Source organism: Oreochromis aureus, linkage group 23, assembly GCF_013358895.1.
Source record: "Oreochromis aureus strain Israel breed Guangdong linkage group 23, ZZ_aureus, whole genome shotgun sequence".
NCBI lineage: Eukaryota > Metazoa > Chordata > Actinopteri > Cichliformes > Cichlidae > Oreochromis > Oreochromis aureus.
This window is the reverse complement of record NC_052963.1, coordinates 30,957,218-30,984,072: the sequence shown is the minus strand read 5'-3', so window position 1 is coordinate 30,984,072 and position 26,855 is coordinate 30,957,218. Positions and strand designations below refer to the sequence as shown.

At 39.0% G+C, this 26,855-nt stretch overlaps 2 protein-coding genes and 1 long non-coding RNA gene across 5 annotated transcripts; 1 reads left to right on the top strand and 2 right to left on the bottom strand.

Annotated features, from left to right (window-relative positions):
• Positions 1 to 1,465: 1,465 nt before the first annotated feature.
• LOC116309946 (calcium-activated potassium channel subunit beta-2-like) lies at positions 1,466 to 17,768 on the bottom strand. Of its 2 annotated transcripts, XM_039607335.1 has the most exons (5): positions 17,691 to 17,756; positions 3,595 to 3,702; positions 3,307 to 3,477; positions 2,980 to 3,175; positions 1,466 to 2,823 (listed from the first exon to the last, which is right to left on the bottom strand). In XM_039607335.1, the coding sequence occupies exons 1-5, from the start codon at positions 17,738 to 17,740 to the stop codon at positions 2,539 to 2,541; spliced, it is 810 nt and encodes a 269-aa protein (XP_039463269.1). In that variant the 5' UTR covers positions 17,741 to 17,756; the 3' UTR covers positions 1,466 to 2,538. The 2 variants fall into 2 exon arrangements, with proteins under 2 accessions (XP_039463269.1, XP_039463270.1); XM_039607336.1 differs by lacking the exon at positions 3,595 to 3,702 and having other exon boundaries at positions 17,691 to 17,768.
• Positions 17,769 to 20,745: 2,977 nt separating this feature from the next.
• LOC120436057 lies at positions 20,746 to 22,294 on the top strand. Of its 2 annotated transcripts, XR_005610087.1 has the most exons (3): positions 20,746 to 20,920; positions 21,148 to 21,308; positions 21,984 to 22,294. It is a non-coding gene; the product is annotated as an uncharacterized LOC120436057 (long non-coding RNA). The 2 variants fall into 2 exon arrangements; XR_005610086.1 differs by lacking the exon at positions 21,984 to 22,294 and having other exon boundaries at positions 20,749 to 20,920; positions 21,148 to 21,599.
• Positions 22,295 to 22,409: 115 nt separating this feature from the next.
• LOC120436056 (clumping factor A-like) lies at positions 22,410 to 26,623 on the bottom strand. The gene is made up of 3 exons (XM_039606368.1): positions 25,459 to 26,623; positions 24,147 to 24,191; positions 22,410 to 24,054 (listed from the first exon to the last, which is right to left on the bottom strand). The coding sequence occupies exons 2-3, from the start codon at positions 24,184 to 24,186 to the stop codon at positions 23,297 to 23,299; spliced, it is 798 nt and encodes a 265-aa protein (XP_039462302.1). The 5' UTR covers positions 24,187 to 24,191; positions 25,459 to 26,623; the 3' UTR covers positions 22,410 to 23,296.
• Between the last annotated feature and the right edge of the window lie 232 nt (positions 26,624 to 26,855).

Below are 26,855 nucleotides of genomic sequence, written 5' to 3'. Positions count from 1 at the left end.
GGTAGTACAATCATTTATGCAACAAAATGTTAGAAAGAAAATGTAAAACCAAGATGTCTGTAGTATAACGTGTGAAGCTGTGACTCCTCTATATTAAGCCCAGCAGTCCTAATTAGGAGGCTGTAAAGGATTACCACCAATTTATCCTCTGCTCTAAAGTCAAAAAGAGTGAGATTAATGTGCTGCATTTGGTAAGCGAGCTCGGTGATGTAAAATAGATAAAAAATATTCGGTTAATGGTTGATGGAAAAGTTAATTGATAACCTTTCTGTTTACCATCATTCCTCTTAATTCCAGCTGGTTTCAGTTTATTTTAGTTTAACGACCATTTCTCATCTTTACTCCCACAGAATCATTAAAAACACATTTCAAAACTTACTTTAATTAACACTGTATAGCCGAATTAGTTCAACCTGATATGAAAAAGGAAAAAACAATCTCTCAGAGAGACTATATAACTTGCAAAATACCTGACTTATTGTGCAGAAAGAATTCTAGTTTTACATAAGTGTGGCTTTAAAAAATGATTGTCAGGGTTTGATTGTTTGCTAAAAGTAGATTTTTAAAAGACAAACATGCTGCAAACCCAGAAATTCTGACATGTTTGTTACTCCTCAGCTGTGAATAAATGAACATCACACTCAAAATCTGCAAAAATTGTAAAATACCAAAGGCTTGAAGTGGTTTCAGAGTCACCAGCTGACTGAAGGAGCTATAAGAGACAAAATAATAATAATAATAATAAGATTGTGAGATTTCAGGTAGCAGTCACTTCACCAAACCCCAACATGATTTCCAGTCAGTTTAAAAACCTACTTCTAAGAGACAAGACCAGTTAAGCATTAGCAGCCTTTGGTATATGGAAACCACAATAATTTAAATATACATTTTTGATACTAAGCTAAAGTTTAAGAACTAATCTGTTCTTAAGGAAATAGTTTGACTTTTTGGTAAAATAAATCTCACTAACATAATTTGAATAACATAAAATGCTACTATGTCTTTAGCCTATGCTAACAATGAAGCTATAACCAGTAGTTTCTTATGTTAGGGTAAAGATAGGAAACAGCTCGCATTATAAATACTATTAACAATTATTTTAAAAACTATTTAAAAAAAAAAAAACTATGTCAGCTTATTGTCTTTAAAGCTGCTGTTTTATCTGTTACATGACTATGGGGGTGTCCAAATTCATAGGCTGCATCCTCCTGAGGCCGCATTTGTAGGCCGATTACATCACAGTGACGCAATGAAGGCTGTCCAAATTCATAGACTCCTCCAAATGCAGCCGACAAATGCGTCCTCCTTTTCCCCGAATTTGAAGGATGGGTCAGGTGTATCCTTTGTGACCCACCATATCCCAGAATTCATAGCGCGGCCCAGCCAATTCCAGTTTCCAACAATGGCGGCAGCTACTTAGCTTTAATATTACTCTTATTACTCTTTCTGGGTCAGAAAATAAACTTTTAAGATATTTTCAGAGCTGTAGCTGTGTAAACTTCAAATATTTGCTCGGTTTATCAAGATATCACATATTTGCAAAAGTGCTCCGACGTTTTCGGAGACGTCTGTTACCCACCAGCTCAAATAGCTAGCCATGACAGTGAACACCCGGCACATCGTTTTCAAACCACCCGCGGTCTTTTGCTACTCAGGTTAAACATGATATATAAGTCACTTAGATAACTTTAAAATGTTATTGTTTGGCTTTTTTCACTGTTTTATTTGTTCCTGAGTAAATCGGTTTGGCTTAGATTAAAGTTATAGTTTTTACACAACTGAATAAACATCAAACAGAAAACTGATTAAACATTAGTGTGTGATGATCGAGAATTCACGCCAGTGTCCTGTTATATTTTAGATAGAAAGGAGAAGACAGCTGAGTTTATTAAACTCCCCTAAGACAGCTGGTGACGCAAAACTGAAGGCTAGACCTTCCAATTCACAGCCGCTCACTCCGGGCCTACCCGGCCTTCGGAGGACCCAGCCCACGTAGACCGCGAAGGCTGGGTCCTCAGCAGGATGCAGCCTATGAATTTGGACACCCCTCATGACTAGGGACTATGCTATGTCTGTATGCTAGTTTTTAAGCTAAGATGGCAATCTGTTACGTTTCCTTAGCATAAAGACAATTACAAATTTAAAAAGCAACTGGCAGGAGGGTTAATCTACACTTTTCTGAAACTTGGATAGCTGTTTCAGTTGCTTTGGCACTACAGCGACCTTCTCATCCAGCTCTTAGCAAAAAGGCTAATAAGAGTATTTGCTAAAATATTGAACGAATAGACATATAAAGCAGAACAGGCACTTAAATATGTATGTAACAAGTGACATAAGTAAAAATCCTGTGATTTACCCACAGGCTCCACTGGAGTCAAGCATAATAACAAAGAGAAACGCTTCTTTGTGATTGTCAGAAAATGTTCGAGTCATAGCGTGTCAGCTGCCACAGACAAACCACATCTCAGCCTTTTTGTGTTTCAGTCTCGACACCATGACTCTGCTTATTGCCCCTTGTCTATGTAGCCTCGAAATCCTTCACCTCTTGATGCGGCTCAGTCTGTCGCACACGACGGACAGGTACTGAGTCAGCTTCACCATGGCAATGATGACGCTTCCTCCAATCAAAGTGCAGGTGGGCCAGAAGAGGGAGTGGAAGACAGCGATCTGACTGTAGATTTGTGTCAGGATGGCGCTGTCTGTTTTGTCTGTGCCGTCCACGAAACACTGAAGTGTGTGCTGAGACCGAAGACGCTCAGAAATGTTCTGAACCAAGACCTGCATGGCTGCGTAGTCCTTACGGCACTTTGGGATGTAGAAGCACTGAACAGGATAGAAGAAGAGTGAAAGTAACAGCTGTGTTTGGTAGCTCTTTTAGATTATGCTATTAGTGTAAAGCCTACTGGTGTTCTCTCAGTTTTGCTGTGTGCTGTTTGGATGGAAAAGTGCACACCAAAGATGCCAGCAATTACTGAGTACCTCAGGGTTGTTGTCCTGCGTCTCCTCATTATGGAACAGTCGTACCACTTTTCCAGACGAGTTAAGGCTGACATACACCTGGAGACAGGGGTAGCGAGACCTCTTCCAGCACTCTGTTCCACAGCTGTATGAACAGTTCACATCCCAAACTATAGTGGAGTTGACGATAGTGCAGCTTGTCTCATCGGTCCACACGCTGGAGAAAAAGACAAAGACTCCACTTGATGTTATGAGGATATGCAGCAGAAAGTTTCCAAGGAAACTCCTCTGATAAGATTATTCGCAAGACCTTTCTTAAATATTACTGAAATTAATTCAGCCTATTACCTGTCAGAATAAGAGCGCAGGATGGTGATTCCCACAACAAAGTACATCATGATGGAGAAGAAGACCATGCTGAGGCCCAGCAGGACGGCTCTGTCCTCTCCTGCCCTCAGAGCTGTCACTGTCTTCCTCCTGTCCAGGACCTCATATTCACGAATCTTCTGGTAGATGGATCTAAAAAAGGTGAATATTGATGATGCATCTCCTCCTAATTATAAGCAAGACTGAATTAATATATATATATATATATATATATATATATATATATATATATATATATATATATCAAACCTGCGATCAGATCTTCCATCTGTTGCTTTACTTCCCGCCCACAGAAACATTCTTTCTGAGGAACGCTCAAATTGTAGTCCACCACTGCTGCCAGAGGTGCTGACCCAGCTGTGAAACATACAAAAAGTAGCCTTTAAGAACCGACGCACCCTGCAGGATATGATTTCTGTTGTCTTGACAGTTTTCTGGTCAGCTTCAGAAGGTATTTCTAGATTGATCTGTTGGTGTCAAATGCACACATTTAAAAAAGAAAAAACAATACTTAGATTCTTACCAGCTGTTAAAGTGTGGCTGATACTGTATTATGTGCATCATCACACATTTAAAAGTAGGAACTACCACAAATGTGTTTGTCATGACATTAGTGGGTGTTTGTCTGTCTGTGAACAGAAGGTGGATGTGTACTAGGATTTGTCCTAGCTTTTCAGAATCCCTAATCACTCTTCCCTAGTTCCAATCCAACCAAGTCTCACAGCAAAACACGTAATAGACAGACCACCGTGTCCATTTCACGCTGCATTACCAGCAGGGGGAGATAATATATTTAAAATCAAGAAGTCGGAGTTAAGCAAAAACATATGAAGTGCATTCCAGGGTCCTTAATCGCCAGAAACAATTAAACTAGGAGGCTAATATGTATATACATGTAAATACCTTAATAATGTGTGTTGAAACACTTTCCCATGATTATTTTAATGTTGGCTTGAAATAAAATATCTCCCTCTGCTGGTACTTCTGCATGCTTGTCTGTTTCACACTTTGCTTCTCTAAAGTGTGAAATGGACACAGTGGACTGGTGTGTCTATTACACATTTTGCTGCGATATCAGGTTGCCCAATTCCAATTCCTAATAAATCCCCGAGGGCTAATTGGTAGCTCACGATCAAATAATGACGTGTAGACAACTTTGCATTTCTGTAGACATCATAGGGGAACTATGAACAGTTCCACACTGGGTAGCAAAGCTTTAGTAACTCTAATGTTCCACCTTATTGTTTCACATAGATGTTCTGGTGCAGAACTACAGGCTTCCATTGACACATTTTGTCAGTGCAATAGTACCTCAACCATTCATACTATAGTCACAAAGCCTTATAGGAATGTAGCTGGCTTTAACATGAAGATGAAGCTGAAGATGGGCTTATTTTAGTTGAAAAGGCACTGGCATCACAGCTGGTGTGATCCTATCACAAGACAGTCTTTAGAGACAAAACATGTCTTGAATACTATGTTTCTAATGCATTACTGTACTGCAGCAAACATCAGTAGGTGAGAGCAACCCCAGCTGTTTACACAGCTACAGACCCAGCTACATTAATTACTGACACAGAAGTTTATTCATCAGTCTCTGAAAGGTATATGTGTGTGCCGTGTAGTGTTCTAGGACAGTAAAAGGTAAAAGTTTGCCTTCATGGCAACAACATCCATGCAGGGAGGATGTTTAATGCAGGATTTTCATGCAGGAGACTGGGATCTGTGCCCCATGAAACCAAAAGTCTGTGTTGACTTATTACTTTAAGACTTATGAGACTTATTATTCACACAGTAGGTGTGTCCAGGGTCAGACTTTTTAAATATTTTTTACAGATCTTTTAACATCAGTCGTGCTAGTGTTAAAACAATATTTTTTATTGCTAATACCTGACAAGGACATTCCAGATTGCATTATCAGTTCGCCTGCAGTTTCTTTTTACGCTGTAAGCTAAAATAAGTGTGAATGGCACTTACATTGTGTCTGTGCACGTGTCTGAGAACGTATGTGGGTCTGATTTATGTGTAATGAACGTGTTGACTGACTGCATGCCTACGCAGGGTGACATGTGTGTCTTCGAGTGTTATATTCGTCAGTTATTTGGACACTTATGTCTGTAAATTAATGGAAAAACTCCACCGGCACACATGAAGTGGTATGTGGACACACTGCCCACTCCACATTGCACTCATTCCTGTGCAGTTTAAGACCTCCTGCACAAATAGACACCACACTGTCCGTAAAAGCTGACGTCACCAAGGTCAGACACCATTGTCACCTGAATCAGAAAGAAACATTATATTATGTAAATGCTAGTATTGTTTTATAAGTTATAGCACCATTTTATAGCACTTTTTTAAAGATGTGATCCAAGTAAGAGGTGTGCCCAGTAGACGAGATAGAGAGCAGAAATACAGCGGAACATGTTGCAAACCATTTCTAGGTTGAATGAAAAGCTCTGTAAGAATGCGCAGCAAGTCAAGGACATGAGCTCTCCAGGATGTTCACAAACAACTGAAGACTTTATGGCCAAAACCGCAGAGGATTCACCACAAGCTGCAAACCTCTGGTGTCATGGTCGATTTGTTTTTTGGAGTTTTCCTGGTTTCTATAAATATAAAGTTTTTTTTTTGGTGTGGGGTTGTTTCTTTGTACCCCTGCCTCAGTTATGTTGTCCTTTATAGTGTTCTGATTGAATTATGGTTTGCCTTGATTTCTTTGTATTTCAATAATTATTGTACTATCATGAGTTTGTTGATATTTTAATATTCTAGCTTCTGTTAGTACTTATAGTTATTTTATTGGGTTCCTTGTATTTTGATTTATTGGTTATCCCAATAAGTCTGTGTCTGTTAGTTGCTCTATGCTTAGTCACTCAGAGTGTCTGGCCTGCCCTTGTCTTCGTTCTTTGTCAGAGCATGTGTTCCTTGTGGTTCCCTGTTATTTTTGGATTTCTGTTTGTTGGCATTTTGGACTTAGCCTTTGGTCTTGGTTTGGACAGTGTGAATAAAAGGCTCACCTTTTGTTAGCCCAGCTTGCGTTTGGGTTTTAAATCATAATACATGTCAGCTGGTAAGCCTTAGCTACAGAAAAACAGGATGCAGTCCGCAAAAAGATTCAAAAACAACCCGATAGAGCACTATAACATATTTTTAAGTTTTCTGTGAGCTCTTAGGGCAAAAGCAGGAAAAAAAATCAAGCTAGAGAGGTTCATGTTTATCTTGTGTTTTTTAATTTCTATACAATAATTGTTTCAGGGACGAGAACAAGCAGAGAAGCAAATCTGCTGTTTGCACCTGTCTACTTAAACAGAAGTGGTCAACATGACAGCGCTTAATATTGACTAAAGCATGCTTCATTACACTCACATTCACACCAGTGCACACAGTCTGTTAAAAAATAGGGCAATGGCTGATAAGCCATGGGTGCCTGAGTCTCAATATTTACTTATCTTGTAGGTGTGTGTTGTACAGTAGGTTGAGGTGAACAGTTTCAGACCAGCTTTTTAGCACAGCACTGTGGGGCTCTGTGGCAGCTTAGCGACACTTTACCTTCACTGAAATCTACTCTGACGATAAGACGATTGGTGGTGGGAAATGTCAACACTGGAAGCAAAGAATCCCATTTTATGACTGAAATGTGAACCACGGCCTAAATCAGAGGTTTCCAACCTGAAGACTGAGGTATTATTCCAGACAAAACACAAAGGACTGTAAGTCAACATGGCTTCGTGATTAAAAGCTCCGGGCCAAACAGGGTGGATTTTGGCCGCAAAGAACAAACAGAACAACTGCAAAAGAGAGTAGACAAAAAGTAATGATGTGCAATGGTGGCTTATTAGCACATGAGGAGTGAAAAGACAAGAAGCCTAGGAACAACAAGTAAGCCTGCACTCTGAGAGCAAAGTGCTCTATTAAGATAAATTGGTACTATTAGTGGTATCTTTAAATAAGGGAGGGACTGATCATTCAGGACTTTGTATGTGAAGAGAAGGATTATAGACCGAATTCATTATTTAACAGGAGCCAATGAAGAGAAGTTAATATGGAAGAAATGTCTATCTGTCTAGATAGAAGATATGTCTATCTAGACTCTGTTAGTACTCTTGCTGCAGCACTTTGGATCAGCTGAACACTCATGAAAACAATTTCTGACATAAAGATATCACATAAGTGCCTGGCTCGATGTTGGGCAAGAGTCATCTTCAAGTGAATGTGAATCTGTAAATCTCTCAGGAAGGAAGGAAAAACTTGTGCTAATAGTATCACTCTTTCAAGACCTGTAAGTAAGGCTGGTGTTTTCATTATACTACAGTGGTGTTGCTGAACATGCTCAAGTACAGAGGCTCTGTTAGAGCTCAAGGCTCTGCTCATGGCTCTGTTTAAATAGGTGTTTGCTTGAAATGTGCATGGATTATTTTGAGGCAAGCAATACCACAATATCACAGAAGACTGCATTTCTTTTTCAAAGAATGCCTTTGTAAACGCAAAATGTATCAGTTCATCTCATTCTTTTAATAAGGAAATAATTCCTTTTTTGTTATAATTAATATAAAAAGGTACAAATATATTCAGTTCTGCACATTTAGTATGTTTTACTGCTTTGTTCACCTAACCTGAGCAAATAAATAACTTACTATATAAGTACAGTCCCCATATTAATATATTATATTAACAGTATCAGCAGTGGGGAAAAAAAAGATAAAAAAAAAAAAGAAATAATAAAAAATAAAAATCACTTACCATAAATAAATATATTTCTATGACAGTATTTATAAATGGTATTCTTTTATTTTATTACTATGTAATTATCATTCTTCTTATAGTTTTAAGGTAAGATATACTTCCTTTATCTTGCTGTTTCACAGCATTAAACACAGCTCTTAACAGAGCTTTAAAACAGTAAAAGCTTAATAAAATAAATACACTATAACAAGGCAAAATAGCTTAATCAGGTAAAACTTATATAGAAGAAGTGAAGTTAATATAAAATTTAAGAACTTCAAAGAAAGTGTAAATATCATATAAAAAGGGCTTAATAATTAATAACAAATAAATTCACGTATTGTGGTATGAGGTGGTAACGTATATGTCTCTGTGGCAGAGAAGATGAGAGCCATCTGATATAAAATAACTGGCTGACATTTAATGTGTAAATATTTGTCTATTTTTAATTCAGCTTTTGCTTGAAAATGCAACTAAAGTAATAGTACTTTTACTTGAGTTCAGTATCCCAGGACTAACACAGACAAATATGCTATATTGTAACAAATAGTTCCATACTGATGGTGGTTTAAATGAAAATACTAAATCTAGAGAAGAGAATGCATTGCTAAGATTTTATAGCTCCCACCTGAGCAGTGATGATGAAACAGAGCTCACCTGATTTCTGATGGCGGTGTTGGATAAAAGTCAATGGTCAGACTGTCGGAGCAGTTGTCCCCTACCATGTCACCTTATGCTTCACAACACCTTCACCCATTGGATAATTTAGCTCTTTATCTAAAGACTGCTGCCATTTAATGCTGTGACTGCTGCCTTACAGAAAGGCTCAGCAGTGCTTCAATTTCCCAGTAAAGCCCAACAAGAAGAATACAGTTATCGGTATCAGAGACAATGAAATAATTTTCTCGTACAAAAGCTTCTGTTGCTGTTTTCAAATTGTCAGTAATGTAATTTTCTGATCGATTGTTCTAAAAATAAAAAACACCAAACTGTCAACGGTGATCCATCGAAATTCTGACCCCCCCTTCTCTGTGTCTGGGGTGAACGAAGCCTCGTGGCTCTGTTTTTGACTGCTGCTCTGTCTGATGGGTCAAATCTCAGTCACTGAGCTTACATCATCCTCATCTGCATGTTTTAGGGTGGTTGTGGGAGGTGTCCGTGCTGCGTGGAAGGGAGGGGCCATTGTCAAGTCTCTAAGTCATATTAAAGGCTTCTGGTGCCACTTTGGTCATGTTGGGTTTTGAAATGAGCACATTAAAGCAGTTTTTAATATTTTAGGTTTTCAAAAACAGAGAGCGAATCATTCTAAGCAGTGAAGATCCTGCTGAAAATCTGCAAATGCTGTACCGCAAGAATCATGATGTGGAGCATAAACCATGATGGCTGCCATTAATACCATCTACTGCTAGTGCTTAGGACTCTGTCATCACTTTATGATGCTTAGCTACATATCTCAGGAGTATGACTGACAAAACACTGACTGAATTTGCCCTGATGGACCTGATTTATGATGCGGGAACTGAAGCTGTAGTGCCAACTGGGGGATGCAGAATGCATAACAATTGAAATTGTTAGGAAAGAGTTTGAGTTTTATTTTTCAGTCACACTTTTTGGTTGCATATTGTAGCAAATTGGTTTGGTCTTGGTGTTGCGTATAGTTTATACTGTCTTTGTGCCTGTTTTGTGGCAATCCTGCTGCTAAACATGAGTATCCCATTTAACTGGCCATGTTGTTGAGCTGTCTTTTGCTCTGTTGTGTTGAGTGCTGCTAGGCCTATCAACATTTTAGATATATTTTTGTTCTAATGGAAAGGTTAGTGCAGCTTTCAGAAATGAAAGCACAAGGCCACTGGGTTTAACTAGAAACAATTTTACAATTAGTTCTCATTCTTAGTATATTATGGCTCCTCTGAAACAAAGACATTGTGGAATTGGCTTGAACTTGTATTCTTTCTAATGACCAGCTGTAGGTTACAAAGAGTTGTCTAACTGTATAAAAATCTACTTCAAGATTAACATCTATCTCCAATTGCTCTGTAATTCTGGTAAATAATTCCCATGATGCATTGAGTATTTCTTCTTCAATCACCTTTCTCACTTACTATGTGCTAATAGACCTCTCTGCACTGAATCGTACTTGTTATTATTCTCTGTCTCTCTTCCACAGCATGTCTTCTATCCTGTCTTCCTTCTCTCAACCCTCAACTCCTCCCTGAGCCTGGTCCTGCCGGAGCTTTCTTCCTGTTAAAAGGAAGTTTTTCCTTCCCACTGTCCCCAAAGTGCTTGTGTGGGAAAATTTATGTTAATATTATAAAATTATATATATTATAATATTATTAAAAAAAAATTAAATACGTAAACAATGAATAGAACTTTGTAAGAATAGAAACCTGGGGAAAATCATGCTGCAAGCAATACTAAACCATAGAAACCACTGACGACCAAACTGGAAATGAAAAGCTTAAATTATCAAACTTACTACATCGTATTTGTTTTTAGAGTTTTTATTATTTTATATTTGATTCACTTATTGTATTGCTTTTTTTCAATCTTATACAGTACTGTAACTGCCTGATTTCCTTCATAATTTTCTTAATATATGCTGTTTTTTCTATACTGCCCTCATCTAATGTCTGGCACCACACACAGTGTGAACATGTGACATGCTCTGAGTTTGACCTTTAAACAGATATTTGAAACAACAGCTTTGTATATGTATGTCCATGTATAGCTTTGTATATCTTTTTAGTATTCATCACATTATTTTACCAAATATTTAAAGCACGAGAAGTATTAAATTATGGAAACAGCACCAAAACTGTTGAATGCCAGTGCTGTTTTCCACGAGGTTTAGTCAGGATCATATTCAGATTTCTTTATTGTTAATATATCACAGATGCATGGCTGAATTAAATTCTGTGCACAGAGACAAACAAGAACATCACAATAAAACAAAATAGTTTTTTTTTAAATGAAGTGCAGCCAAATAAAATAAAATAAATCAATAAATCAGAAGATGTTATTACACATGTATAGAACATAAAACAAATACGAATAAAAGCAATATTTGCAAAATAAAAACTATGGCTGAGGTGTTCTCAGCTGTTGCACTGTATCCATGGGTCATGTATTAGTATCATGTGCATTGTGAATTTAATCTGATGGCACTTGGTTTTAGGTAATCCTAAAAATCTGTATATTATAAAAAGCAGAAACTCATTGTTATTTTTCCACTATGTCTGTTAAAAAGGTCATGGTCAGCATGTCCACCAGAGGAATGTAGTCTGATATGGTCAAAAATACTGCCATGAACACATGCTCGGACTTGGTGCCTACATATTACTGTCCTCATGTACACGTACAGAGCCACATACACACACACACACACACACACACACACACACACACACACACACACACACACACACACACACACACACACACACACCTACACATGCTGGCTTCATCTCAGGCAGGTCATAACCTAAGCACTTGTCTGTCTTTGACAACTTAAACCTCTTGGTGTTCCTGGAAGGCAGGAGCGTCAGGTGGTATAGTGATACCACAGGTGCTGCCATTCTCTGTGACAGGGTTAGACACAGAGGCATGCCTACACGTACGCACACACACACACACACACACACACACACACACACACACACACACACACACACAAAACTCCTAAATCACTTCTTCACTCTTAAATTTAATAGTTTCTGTAATGTGCACTCGCTTTCTGTCACCACAGAGCGACCATGAAAACAGATTTATGTCGCCGCTGAGGGTGTGTCTCAGCAGTGATGTCATGGGTCTGTTTCTGGAAGGTTATTCGGATGGCATCTGTTCAGTGTGTGTAATCTGCAGCTGCTGAACAGACCCTGAAAGCACAACACAGCTGTTCAGCTTTGTTTAGAATTGAAATTCTGCACTCTATAGCTTGTAAAATACTTAATGTGACTGAAAGAACTAATAAAAGAGGACTAAACAGTAAAGATGTGCTTGTGATGTGAAGCCGAGGTGGATGGCACTGTTGTCTGATATTCTAGTGCGCGGTTTGATGGTACATCACTTTAGATCAGTCTCATATTTCAGCATTCATCTTGCATTCATATCTCTACAGCATTCATAGAACAATTTTAGATCTTTTAATGGACTTTGCATAGGCAACACGCTGTACTGATAGATATTGGATTTTCCATTGGACTATTTTGTTGATGCAATAAGCAGAATTTGCTCACTTTGATGTACGGCTTGATTGTCAACCACATTGGCCAACGTCTCCAAAAGCAACTAATTGTTTATGGTAAGGTCATTAATGCTAAATGGTTATTGTGACAGGATTTTTTTCACCTAGGTTGAAATCATTCTGCATTGATGCATATCTTTTTGAACATTATCTATTTGTCTTTTTTCCCCTTTAACTGACACTCGTCACTTAGAAGGCAGATTTGAAACATGAGGCAAGAGAAGCTATGATGGCATTCATCTTCCTATTTGGAAGTAGACCAGGGGCATTACAGTTATGTGGCATGTGCTTTAGTAAGGCTTACGTCAAAGGGTACATTGAATTTCAAATGTTTCACTTTTATAGTAACTGCTAGAAGTAGTACTCCCTTGTTTGTTTCATAATTGCAGGAACTGAGGATCATTGTAGTTCTTAGAACTCTGTTTATAGGGTCTTTTCCCCTTGACTTTAAAAATGGCGGTGCAATGTGATTGGTTAAGCAAGTGTAGGTTGTTTAGTTGAAGGCACAAATGCAGTAGCCAGCAACCGAAATTTTATCCATGTAACAGTTGTTTATTTAGCCTTAAAATGTAATAAAACAAGAAGAAATTAACCAGCTGTGAAGACCTGACAAAGACGTGTGACGGTGGGAAGGAAGAACTCCCATTTAACAGGAAGAGACAGGACCAGACTCAGGGAGGGAAGCAAAGCAATGTAGCGCAAACAAGATTACAGCAAGGTACGTATTAGAAATCAGTGGTTGGCTATTACATAACTGATTGGCAAGCAAACAGAAAATATCCTTCAAACATATGTAGCTCTCAGGCGACCTCCTCCAGTGGAAGGTAGTCCACAATGTTCGGTTTCCCAGACATAGATTAAGTCTAGTCTTAAGTCTAAAATCTTTTTTCAGTGGAAACTTTCGTTGAATTTTCCTTTAAATCAAGATCTAGGTGAAATGGACAATATTGGTTGACTTCAGTGGTGGATACTGAAGTCCATAGCTCAATTTGGCTTTGCATAACGCCCTATTTGCAAGGCATCAGAGACCATTCCTGTGAAAAAGAAACCTCCACTCCCGACCCACATCTGTGCTTCATGCTATGCGCATTTTAATCCAATTTACTGAAAAATCTCTCTGAATTTGATAACAAATTTTGAAAGTGTCTGGTACACTCAGCTAGACATCTCATGTTACTAATAGGCTGCCAGATAGTAACTGTTGAGTCACTTGAAAGACATTAAAGTGTTCCTTAATGCATGGTGCCATCCATCTCATCTGTCTCATCATGCTTTAAGATTTTACTCTTCTAATGGAAGTGGAGCTTTCCATTTGTTTGAATGGGCCCCTGTGGTGTGTAGAGACGTGAGTCATGATTTTTATAAAGAAACGCAGCCTCTCTAACCCTTGAGTTAGAGAGAGGCAGAAAACGTGAGCAGACAAAACAATAAACAACCTCAAATCACCGAGGTCACTATTTGGGACTAATAGCCACTGCAGCATCTCCTGTTTTTGGTATAATAAGGGAGGCAATAAATGGTCTTTATAAACAGTAAACACATGTGGGATGACATTCACAGGTCATCTGAGCAATTATTATAAATTAGTAGATCTGATGATCCTAGGTAATAATAGTCCGGTGAGATTTGTGAGATAAAATTGCAAGTTCATAACTTCTTCATATAAACAAACAATAAACCACATGATAATATGAACATTCACTGTTTTCCTCATCCTGTAGGTGAAAAAGTGAAAGGGGAGCACTGGCAGAGAAAATGAAAGAGATGGTAAAGCAGTGTGATTTACTTTAGACTGGATTAAAGATGGTTCATCTGGCACATATTTTGTTGTGATTGTTACAATGACTGCTAATAGAGCAGTGCAGACAGCTGGTGTTAATGGCTGAGAACCAGACTCCACGGCTCCTCACGGCGAGGTAACATTAATGGAATGATCCAGACTGCTGGAAAGTCATTTTGCTGCATGTAATTAAATTAACAGCTACAGTTTACAGTAGCTCTGTGGTGGCGTCATTCAGCCCAAATATGGAGAAAACATTTTGAGACTATATCAAATTTATATTTATATTTTTAATGTGTTTCCTCATGTGTATATTCAATTCTTAAAAATGTGACACTGAAGGTTGCAAAATGTATGTTCTCGTGTGGACAGGAACTATGAGGACATGAAGTCCTATCACATTTGAAGTAATGGTGAACAAAGGGAGAAGCAGAAAACAAACAAACAGACTCAAACTTGAATTATGAAAGAAAAAAACTTTTTTTTTTAGAAATATACCAACAGTTTGTACAATTTATAGTTTGTATGAGCAGGCCTTACAGTCGCCATGACCACCAACAGCTACAAATGTCTTATTTGCATGCTAACATTTGTATTAATCCGTGTTGTCTTCATATATAGACAGAAAAATGTAGGTTTGGTTAGAAAAAGTCCCAAAACTTTCACCATTGACTTGCTGAAAGATTCAAAATGCTCCTCAGAGCTGAGAATAGAAAATTAATAATAATAATAATATTCTCTGTGGGTTTGTCACTGTGGGTGACCCCTTTCATACTGAACAGAGTCATTTGATCATTAATATAAATCATTTATACAGCCACTATAACTAATTTAAAATATAGAGCAACCTTTAAATCAGAAGTCTTTTCTCATCTCTAGCTCCTGGTTAATATGTCATATTTTCACTATAATAGACAGCCACTAGAATGAGTCCTAAAATAGAGAAAATGAATTTGCATTTGACACTTTACATTACTTTACATTTAATTTCCCAGTTGGTGACTTTTGACGGTGTTTGAGTGGCAAAATGAGACTACAGGAGCTGTCAAGGACAATCGGCAGCATTGTACCAAACACACAAGCTTAGTGGTGCTAGTGCTGAAGTCATGCAAGCATGTGATTTGTTTGTAGCCCCGTGTTGGCATTTTATTTCGGGCAAGTATATTTCTGCTTCACTATCATAGAGTTTGCATTAACTTGTGATGATAATCTAGCTGAACAAATCAGGAAACATACCTTAACACCCTGCTATGGAAAGCCTTTATGTATTTTTTTCTGTGTTTAATTTAAACATTGTTCCTCAGCTGAGCTGATACACAAACATCGACTCAAATGATCAAGCTTCACGTCAGACTTTACAGCCGTCATAAAAGGAATAGCATCGCTTTGTTTTCTTCTCAGTGATTGACAAAGGCAGTTTTTACACAGCTGAGACAGAAGAACTTCACTTAGTGTGGAAACTGCTCTGATGCCAAGATTGCATCTCTGTCATATTCAATAATCCCAACCCCCTCTGAAACCTTTAGCAGTGTAATCAAACACCTTCCTAATCCACAAATATATCACCAGAGGACTCAATCAGAGCTTCACAAACAGTTGTTCACCTTGTCTCAGTTTGATAAATTGTCTGAACTTACCTTCAAATGCAGCTGCAGTCAAAAAGTTTCCTGGCTAGGTGAACATTTTGCATTTAATATCCAAGGCTTCATCAAATAAGAGTCATCTAGACCGAGCCAACAGGCGGTCCATGTCTATGAGGCATGGAGCAGCTCTGGCAGCCTTCAGCATGCCTCCCATACTGCAGACTGAACAACAGCCAGAGGAGCCACACTGCCCCTCACTGCTCCCACTAATAATTAGTGTGTGATGATGATTGTGGGATTTAGGAGAGAGAGGGCGTTTGGTGCAAAGGGAAACAAGAGTGAGTGACAAGAAACAAACTAAGAGGTGAAAAAAGAACAACTAAGGTGATGGGAAAAATATCTCTTAGAGATTCTGCCACGTTAATCCTTAAAGGAGCAATTATTCCAGATGTTTCCTGAAACATCTGTCAGCTGCTAGATGCTGATCAATGAGTCCGGGGCAATCTGGGCTGTCTGGGCTGTTGGGGCCCCTAAGCTGTTTAGTCCTTGACGATCAGTTATTTGGTTCAAAATCAAGACAGTTACATTAAAGGGGACCAGTGTTGGGTGCAATGCATTACAAAGTAATGGATTCCGTTTTTGTTAAGGCAGCAGTGCAACTCATTATTATACTAAAGTCAGTAATCAGATCACAATTCCGATTATATTTGTACTCGTGTTACAAACAGCTTCAGATATTTGCACACAGGCCGCTGTTTTCCGGACATGAAAAAACGAACACATCACTGGTTTTTGAAAATATCTGCGCAGACCGCATGTTAACACAAAGCTATTGAAAAGCCCAGAGTGATGTTAAAGCTGAGTGGATACCAATTCCAGCCCAGCAGCCAAAGCCTGATCTTCAGCAGGCAGTGATGAGCAGTCAGGCTTGTAGCACTCTGCCCTCCCTCTCTCCCAGCACCGGTTTCTACACTAGAACACAGTGGTGATTGTTTTGAAGTGTCTTCGGGCTGGTTTTCAATTTTTCTTTGTGTTAAAGCTTCAACACAAAAGAAATATTGTATGTATGAGCTCTTTAGGATAGGGATCTGTGTTGGTGTGTGTCACGATGCATATCAAGCCAGAGAGTTGGTTAGAGAGTAACACAAAAGTAATGTAATGAGTAGTAACACAAAGTCACAAAATTACTTTCATGGTGAGTAATTAAAGGAATACATTAAATATGTGTAATACATCAAAGTCGCATTAAACAGGGCCAATATTTCAGATAATAAAGTCAGGAGATGCACAGTTATTTGCTCAGAGCAGGACGCTCAGTAATCAAATGGCTCTAAATTTACACTTTTTTCAGGTAGGTTTTTTTCTATTCTTGACTGTGTTTGATGTCATTGAGTGGGGATATGTGCTTGATCTGGTGATCTCAGATACACAGCACTGGCTATCAACACAGAAGAAGAAAAATAAGGATTATTTTGAACTGTGAATAGTGCAAAGCTACTCTAAGAGAGTCCAAGAATAAAAGGTTCAGAGTGAGCATAACAGATCCTCTTTAAAGACATTACTTATGGTCAGGTACTACCTATTCATGATTATGTGATGGTGTTATTACAACTGAGCATCTTAACATTAAACAGACTCTCATCCCATCCATCCATCCATCTCTACATGGCTATAACTAATCCATGGTGAGAAAAAATACTATTACTAGTATTATTGTTGTTGTAATATAATTTAATTTCCAAGAATATTAAAGATTATTGTTGAAATTCTATATTTAAAAAACAAATGTGTAGAATAAGAGACATTTAAATGTGGATGTGGATGTTTAGGTCCTACAGCAATTTTTTTTCCAGTACATGTGTTAGTCAGATTCTCATAATCTGACAGTAAAAAATGTATTTTATTTGTGTCATATAAACATAAAGCTAAAAAGAGTTTAAAAAAAACAAACAAAAAGGAAACACGTATGATCTGGTCTGGACCGAAAGGAGAAACGGAGCAGTGATCTCACCGTGGGGTGCAGTGGACGGTGGCCTTTCTGAAGGTCCTCTGGTGTAGCATGCTGTTTCTGTGTTTATGACTGACTGAGTAGCTGTGGACTGGCTTCACAGTTAGTTCACACAGTCAGTGAACTCACATATGAGGTCCACAGGAAGAGGTGGAATCCTATAAACAAACAGAGAAAGAATCGTAGGAAGTGGAAGCTTTGGCCACCTTCCTGGTGGTGAAAGATGTGCAGTTGCAACTACAGACTTCCATCCAGTGAAAGTTGATAGTTTAATGCGAATTTTTTCACAGTTATTCAAAATTACAAAACTTTTTTGCAAACTTGATGCTTTAAGCTTGATCTCTATAACCCATATTTTTTGATGATATTCTATACTGTAGATGAGATATTTCAGTCTTCACATTTTGAAAGTTTCACAATTTGTTGTTTTTTGTAGATGCACTGAACCTCTGCCAGTTTTTTATCTTTTATGTTTTTTTGTTTGTTTGTTTGTTTGTTTGTTTGTTTGTTTGCTTTTGAGAACCAATTTGGCTCAGTGAGATGCGTCGCCACCTTGAGATCAGGAGGCCCAGGTTCGAGCCCAGCTCATGGCAACATTTCTTTTAAATAATTTCCCCTAGGGATCAATAACATATTCTGATTCAGATTTTTTTTTTTTTAACCAGCAGCAGGCAAAGACCAACTTGTTTGCTCAGTCACGCTACAATAATAATAGGATGGCAACCTCCGTGAAACTAGGAAAAATTTATGGTCCAGTGACTGAATTGAATTTTATTGTTGTGAGAGAACAATTGCAGGTAGCTGCACTGTTCAACTGATCACTGAGAGGGTGAGGATACAAGACCCCTTAACTTCTGAGCAACCACTTTTGATTGCAAGTCGACTGCACAGACATGGTCTGGCTCAGACTTAGATTGCAAATGTCTGTAGCATCACTCGCCCTGACAGAGAACGTTAACCTCAACAGAACTCAGCATGAAGCTGGAGTTTAAACTGAAAACAGTTTCAGCACAGACAGCGGGTACATTTGTAATTTAGCAACTGTATATAATTCTGCTAATTTTACAATCTTCCTCTTTAAAATTAGCTAATAGCAGCCTTGGCTTTTTAATTAATTAGATTGCTTAATGATTGTAACTTTATTTCAACGATTCAGCAGTGTATGCATCACAGTATGAATTTTAGTTCATGAATGAGAACATATGTTTTTAGTAGGATGTTTTTTTGGAGTCTCTCTTGCTTGCGGAAGCCACACGAGGGACAGCCAATCAGAAGAAAGTGCACTTTTAGGAAAGAGGGGGCTTTTAAACAATAAGACTAAATGCTTATTTCAAACGCAGGCCTTAATCGCTGCCTAATCCACTTTTTTTAAAGCTTTGAATCACTGAAGGCTGTTGTAGAGCACAAGTTCACAAGGCAAAATTTGTGGAATACTTCTTTAATTTAAGTTACTCTTAAAAAAAAACTGCATTACATGTGGAAACCAAACTCTCTACTACTAGGAAAAACTGTTCATGCAGTCCATGGAGTAAATTTAGAATGAGAGGTGCTCTTATTATTTTTACCACTAGGTGGAAGCAGAGAGGAGGATCTGACAGTGCTGCAAAAATTCAACATGGTTGCAGTTTTGACCAAGGCTCAGCAGGGGTCAGTATGGAGTTGCATATGTGAACAGGACCAAGATGCTGTTTGTCCATAGGAGGCACTGTATCCACAGCCATTCCTGTTCTGTATGTCACACATAAACACATGCCGTGTTTTGAAACAGGGTTCACTCAAGGCTTAACTTGGCATCCCATTTTAGAACTCCACCCTTAACAGCTCTAAATGGACTTAGTGACTTCACCCCACCCCCGTCCTGCTGTGTTGCTCTGTGTGTGTGTGTGTGTGTGTGTGTGTGTGTGTGTGTGTGTGTGTGTGTGTGTGTGTGTGTGTGTGTGTGTGTGTGTGTGTGTGTGTGTTTCTAACACAACGTGCAAGAATCTGGGAAAGCAGAAAAGACGGAGAGGAACTAAAAGGCCAAGACATTAGGAGGAAATGTAGGTCATTGAAGATATGAGTGAGGATGAAGTGGAGTGAAGGGACCTGGAGGGAGACAAGGGGGAGAATGACAGACGAGGACAAGACACCTGAAAGACTCCCAGCCCTGATGTGGCCAGAGGCAAAGGAACGTCAGGGGCAGAGAGACAGAAAGAGTCAAAGAGGGATGAAGAAAGAATCAGAATCAATAACAGTGTGTGTGTGTGTGTGTGTGTGTGTGTGTGTGTGTGTGTGTGTGTGTGTGTGTGTGTGTGTGTGTGTGTGTGTTCTGACCAATCAAAAGCAACCATTACCTCTCTCCTCTCTCCTTATACCTCCTCCCTCTCTTGTTATACAAAGAGGTGACCTAAATACTAAATCTGCCAAACTGTTGGAGAAAAACTAAGAGAAACTGCTTCCTGCCTGTGTGCATGTTTGTGTGTGCGTGTGTGTGTGTGTGTGTGTGTGTGTGAGAGTGAGGGCAGTGTTGGGGTTGTGCTAAATGTTGCATCAGTAATGAAAGCCATATTATTGCAGCTCAAAGCTTTATTCTTGCCTGTTGGCATAGCAACTACTGAGCCAAACCAGGATGATCAAAGAGGGTCTGATTACACAGTGTTTGCCTGTGTGTGTGTGTGTGTGTGTGTGTGTGTGTGTGTGTGTGTGTGTGTGTGTGTGTGTGTGTGTGTGTGTGTGCATGTGCATGTATGTGTGCGAGTGTGTGTGTGTTTCTGCACTTTTTTGGGCTTCATACACTGTTGGATATACAGAGTAATATATTATGCATCAGTGGTGCAAAATTGCTTGAGTTTGATAAGAACCAGTGGTGCCAGCGGTACATCAGTTCCATAGTTTAATGAAGCTATCATCTCAGTGAGATCAGGTATCAAAAGAAACACAGTTTGGTATTTTAGCCCTGAAGAACCAGGATGAACGTAGTTTGTAATAACATGATTATTTTCCTTTTTGGTGCAGACTGCAGACAGGATATAATAAAAAAGTAAATACCGGTACTACAGCTCCAGTGAACCCTTAAGTAGTCTCAGGTAGAGGGGGTGGGAGCAAGTGGGGAGCCGTGTGCACTCTGCAGGAAGCGAGAGAGACGAGAGCTGAACAGTGTCGAGTGAACGCAGAGTTCCTAGAAGGGCGACAGACATATTTTCGGATTGACGGATAGTTAACTGGAGTGAAAAGCTGTTGTACCCTACTGTGAGGTAAATGTGAATTTTGTCTGACACTTGTACCATATGTTATTGTGTAAAATGGACTAACTGCGATTAGCCGCTAGCACAACTGCTAACACAGCCGCTAGCCCAGCTGCTAACATAGCCGCTAGCATATTCGCTAAGCTCTTGTTCTGCTCTGTTTTATTAATTAAGCTAATGCTAAGATTGAATGTTATCTCATGTGAATTGGCATTTAGCGGGGTTGTGTGATTCAGTAGGAGGAGACGGACGTCTTGCTGGCGTGTCAGAGAGGTCCCTTCTACTGGTGTGCTGAAGTTATGTGTTCACGTGGAGAGGACGACTGAGTGCTGCTGCCGCGGCCTGCTGGTAGCCTTGACCCACTTTCCCCTGCTATCCCCTTGAACTGCCTGGAGGTGTGAGTACTGTTTGCACGTGCTTTTTATTTTACTGCTTGGCAACAAGTGAAGCGACCATATTGTTTTAGGTCCCAACGCACCCGAGCCACGACTCAGGCCTGCAACGAGGGGTTTGCTAGCAGAAAGACTGTAGCACTTGAGGTGTGAGTGTGTGTGGGCTCACAGTATTATTTTAATTATTTTGTTTCTGTTGAAGTAGATACCATACCATTGTTTAACAAACTTTATTGATTTTACTTATTTTCTTTTGTGTTATTAATTAATCATTCACTAAAGTGGAGTTAACTTTATAATTGACCTGCTTGTGTGTGATTTATTTCCATATAGTGTAGTTTTATTGCATATTTTGTACCATAAGCATTAAAAAGGGAGTATCAGTAGGAAAGTAACAACAGGAACCCAGGGCCCCTCTCAATAGAACGTGGGACGGGTGTTACATAATATGCATTTAACAATTTGATTATTTTCTAACAAAAAACTGAGTGAAACTCAAGTTAGACCTGTGTTTGTAAATGAACCGCCCCATGTTGTGTAGCTTTCTGGATTTTATACTTCTACAACACTGTCCAATAGAGACACATGAATGAAATGCAGTGTCATTAAAAACACTGATTTTTTTCATATTCTTCAATGATCTTTATTTAAAAATATAATATATTTACATCTGAATAAAGTTTTAGGCATTACGCTGACTGATGGATGAAGAATTCCCGTTGGATTGTTCCCATCACGACCCAGGTGATCAGTCTCTTGATAGCTTTTCCTCTGGTTCCTGCTCTCTGCTGACACTCCTAGCTCTAGCCACGTTCTCCATTCTCTCTCTTTAAACAAAGTCTTATAAATAGTTTAACCATGTGCATTGAATCTGCATTTGGGTCTAAGCCTTCTATGGAGGGAATATCTCTACACAGTGACATCCATTCAATTTTCAATTCAATTCAATTTTATTTATAGAGCGCCAAATCACAGCAACAGTCTCCTCAAGGCGCTTTATATTGTAAGGTATACTTACAAAAAAAACCCCAACAATCAAATGACCCCCTGTGAGCAAGCACTTTGGCGACAGTGGGAAGGAAAAACTCCCTTTTAACAGGAAGAAACCTCCAGCAGAACCAGGCTCAGGGAGGGGCGGCCATCTGCTGCGACCGGTTGGGGAGGGGCAAGGAAAACAGGATAAAAACATGCTGTGGAAGAGAGACAGAGGTTAAAAACAAGTACGATTCAGCACAGAGAGGACTATTAATACATAGAGGGTGAAGAAGAAACACCCAGTGCATGATGGGAATCCCCCGGCAGCCTAATGCTGGGCATACACTCTGCGATTTTTGGCCCATTTTGAGCCGATTTTTCAGTCGTGCGACCGTTTTGGGGATCGGCCCGAGTTTGCCCTTAATCACGTGTCGTGCATCGTATACATGGGGTAACGAGAGGCGATTAACACCTCACGACCAGCTCCCAATCATCAAGCGTTTGGTCGTAAGGAAATCAAACCTGTTTGAAATCCTGTCGGCCATCGTGAGGGTGTCAACGCAGCGTCTCACACTGCAAACACAGAAATAAAAGCGAAAAGACGGAACAGCACGGCAGTGCGGCGTGTGATCCGGACACAAGCGATGGAGGCACGACTTGTAGAACTTTGGCAAGGTCATCCGAGCCTTTTCGATGTTACCTCACAAAATTATCGCGACCGCAACAACCGTGAAAATAGTGTAAGATTTTGTGTTTTAACCTTCATGCTATGGACGCACAGTGTGAGCACTCAGGTCGCACAGAGCATCGGGCCGTATAGTGTGAGACCCTGCATCGTGACCTACGAACTTCTAGCCCCTGCGAGTCAATCGGACAGTTTGAGCAGGAGCTGAATAACGCGACTGAAGAAATCGCACAGTGTATGCCCAGCTTATTGCAGCCTGCAAGGAAGATTCAGGGTCACATGAGTAGGACATCAGCCTGCTAAAAGGATACTGAAAACGCCGTCGGAATAGTGTTAGTTGTCATCACTGGTGCAGGTGGACTCATCTGAACACCTCCGAAATTTGCAAGCACGCGAGTTTTCCTCTTCTTCCTCAAAATCCTCTCGGGACCGCTTCCTCGAGCCTCCAGTTTCATGGTTGTCAAGCTCTTCATGTGCGTCTTCAAAAAGTTCATCACTACTGCTCTCGGAGTTTGCAAGCCTGGACTGTTTGCTATTAGGCTCTTCTTCATCTCCATCTTCCTTTCTGGACCTTTTCGTGGATCCAACAGGCAGCTGTTCTTCTTCTGTTACCTGCTGATTGATGTCCTCGTCAGCAATATTACCAGCATGAGGACAGCCCTCGCTATCAGTGTCACAGGCAGAGATGAAGTCAGAGTCATCATCAGAAAACTCCTCGCTCCATCTGAATCTTTTGTTTGGTTCCACATCTTCTTCATCCATCTCTCTAGGCCTCCTCCTGGATACACCTGGCTGAGGATCCTCTTCTGGGATGTACTGGTGAACATCCTCACAGTCTTCAAATGCCTCATCAGAATCATCATTTTCAATGTCGGCAATGTTTACATTGTTAACATTGCCGTCATTGACATTGTCAATGTCAAAGACATCATATTGTTCCTCTAATTCATCTAACAGCTCAATCAGCCTCCAAAAAATGATATTATAGAGAGCATGATAAAGACTGTTCAGTAAACCCCAGAATCCACCAATAGGTTCATAAGCTGGTTCCTGATCTCCACTTGGAAGATTTTCTGGGTTAACCTGTCGGCCTGCAAGATCATTTTATCTTTTAATTAGCATTCATAAATATCTGCTGAAAATCAGTTTTTCATCAATTTCAAGACTGAGTACATGTGCTTACCATTACGGTTATTTTGTGATTCATCTCCTCTTCCATTCATTTTGACTACAAGGAACACAAAACAACAATGATCACTAAACCTCAACTCAGAATGTTCAGCGAATTTGCTTTTTTTGTGATAACTTTAGGCTACGTCCACACGTACGGGCATTTTTGAAAACAGGAGTTTTCCTTTTTCGTTTACAAAACAAAAATCCCGTCCACATGTGCAGTTTTGAAAAAATATCTCCTTCCACATGTAAACCCTAAAAACAAAGTCAAACGCTGTCAAGAACATGCCAAATCCTAACCGTGTAGAAATGTTGGCCAATCAGAAGTCCAGAAGCTTGGGAGGAAAACCTCACAAAACCTTACGTACTTCTGAAAAGTTCTTGTCTTTTTCTTGAAGGCAGCTAATTTTGTGTTACTTTCAAGTGCCTTCATCATTTCAAATGTTAATAACTAAAGACAGCATTTTGGCTGGTATAGACTCACAACTTTGGAATGGACAAAATGCATATAGCATACATAAATGTAATTTTTTTAAATTACATTTATTCCAAACCGACGTCAGGATTTGGGTTGTGAGAGCGTCTGTGTTGAATGTAGAAGCCACGTCTGATGCTCACTCTGATGCCTCTGTCTTTCTAAATGGAGGCACAGTAACTGTGTGTGTATATGTAAGCGTGTAAAAACTGCAGATACTAAGATTAATAGCAACAGTATTTTGTCTACATCGGCCATTGTAGAAATTGATCTGATGTAAACAATAACGTGGCCACAGCGTGACGTCAAAAACGGCGCACACTTTTGACATTGCCTGAGTAAATCTCCGTTTTCCTCGTCCACACATAAACACAAAAACGTACTTTTCAAAAATCTCCACCCTGGCAGGAGTTTTTAAAAATCTCACCTTTCAGTGACTCAATATGATGTTTAGGTGTGGACGAGAGGCCCAAATGCATAGACAAAGCTTCAAAAATAGCCGTGTACATGTGGACGTAGCCTCAGTTTCTCAAAAAATGCTCTCAGAAATTCTAATAGTTTGTTTGAGAACAAAACTTAAACTTATTAACAAGATAATCTCAGAAATAATCGTGTTAAAAAGAGCTTCTGTCACTGTAAGATATGATTAAGAACATTTTCTAATTTATGTATAATTTGTCTTCATTTGTTTTCTTGAATAATAGATCCACATCATCCTCTCTACGATGTAAAATATAGTCTAGAGTTGCACAATGTAAAGTACATAAATACTGTCCTGGCCAGCAGGGAATCAGGCTTTATATTTAAGTAAATGATCTTAAGTTTATAAACTGAAATTTGAGCTTACTTTAGTTCTTGGTAAATTGCAGAGCAGTTAATCCTCAGGGAAACGTAGAAATTTCACTAAATAGTCCTCTGCTTTCAAACGCTTGCAGTGTCTCTTCAGTTCTGTTTTCATATGCTGATGTTTTCATCCAAAACATGTTTAAATGCTGTGATGTCATTTTAGCATCAAGGCATCACTATGGCAACAAAACAACATGCATTAAATGACGTTCCAAACAACAACAACCAAGCTGTTTTCAGTGCTTAATATTTAACATGCCTTTGTTATAAACTTTATTTGTACAAATCTGTGATGTTGATGTGCACAGCCTGGGATTCAGACCTCAGAGGGTTAATCCAACAAATCACGAAAAATTAGGTTTAAATTTTTGTTCATGACAGTGCAGATTTCTGACATTTTGTGTACTTTAAGTGTAGCCCTGGCTATATAAATAGGTAATTTATTTAAATAGTTCATTTATATTGATAGTTAAATGCAAATGTTCACTGTGTTCAATAATGTGTATACAAATGCCTGTAAGGTATGTGATGTGTGTCAGTTAAATGCACAACCTTTTTATTTGTATTTTGAGATTTATGTCATTATTTTTGATATGGTATTGATATGTACCGGTATGTCAGAAAGTGTGAATATTGTTATATTAATATTAATATAATATTATAATATTAATATTATATTAATATTTTAATGACTAAAAGAAAGAACCCACAACCCTCACTCCCACTACACGTCCAGTTTGATGGCATAGCTCGCAAGATGAATATGCCGTATGAGGCTTTTGTCCAAAATATAATGCTAATTTTCATTAAGTCCCAATAATAACATTTTTTTTAAACAGGATTTGAATTAGTAAAATACATTTTGATGTTATTGTACCATGAATAAGTTTTTGTGCCTCAAGCAGCTGCTTGTGAGAACGTGTTTACGTTCCTGTTTTGATTTTATTTCGCTCTTTTTATCTATTTTAGTCAGTGTTTGTAAACAAGAAGCATCAAGGGAAGGTTCCTGTAAATCCATAATGCTCAGGTTTTAAGGGCAAAATTGGTTTTGTGGAAAGAAAGTGAAATGCCATTTAAGTTATGACATATAATCAATGTTATATCTTTGCAAAAACAAAAATAAATTCATGGCTTTTTTTGTCTCGCATCTTGTTAATCAAGGACTGTCTCACAAGTGTTGACTAGATGAATTTGCAGCTCTTTTCTCTTCAGTAGTGGTAAAGGCAGTGAACACGGACTCGATGTATTTTGGCTTTGTTCATCGTTGATACACAGTCTGCAGTCACACCATACGGTAATATATTCTGGCTCGATTTTGTTGATACATTACAATTAATAACACACAATGTTTCAACAGGGCTAATGGCCTTTGTTGCATTTTATTCTCTGTGGTGTGTC

What these genes read in the sequence shown, in the direction of transcription:
- LOC116309946 (XM_039607335.1), bottom strand. Translation starts at nt 17,740, where the DNA reads ATGCTACACCAGAGGACCTTCAGAAAGGCCACCGTCCACTGCACCCCA. An exon ending in ACCGTCCACTGCACCCCACG is followed by an intron (nt 3,703 to 17,690) that starts GTGAGATCACTG and finishes TATGTTTCACAG; the next exon opens with CTGGGTCAGCACCTCTGGCA. An exon ending in CTGCGCTCTTATTCTGACAG is followed by an intron (nt 3,176 to 3,306) that starts GTAATAGGCTGA and finishes CTTTTTCTCCAG; the next exon opens with CGTGTGGACCGATGAGACAA.
- LOC120436056 (XM_039606368.1), bottom strand. Translation starts at nt 24,186, where the DNA reads ATGAATGGAAGAGGAGATGAATCACAAAATAACCGTAATG. An exon ending in ATCACAAAATAACCGTAATG is followed by an intron (nt 24,055 to 24,146) that starts GTAAGCACATGT and finishes ATGATCTTGCAG; the next exon opens with GCCGACAGGTTAACCCAGAA.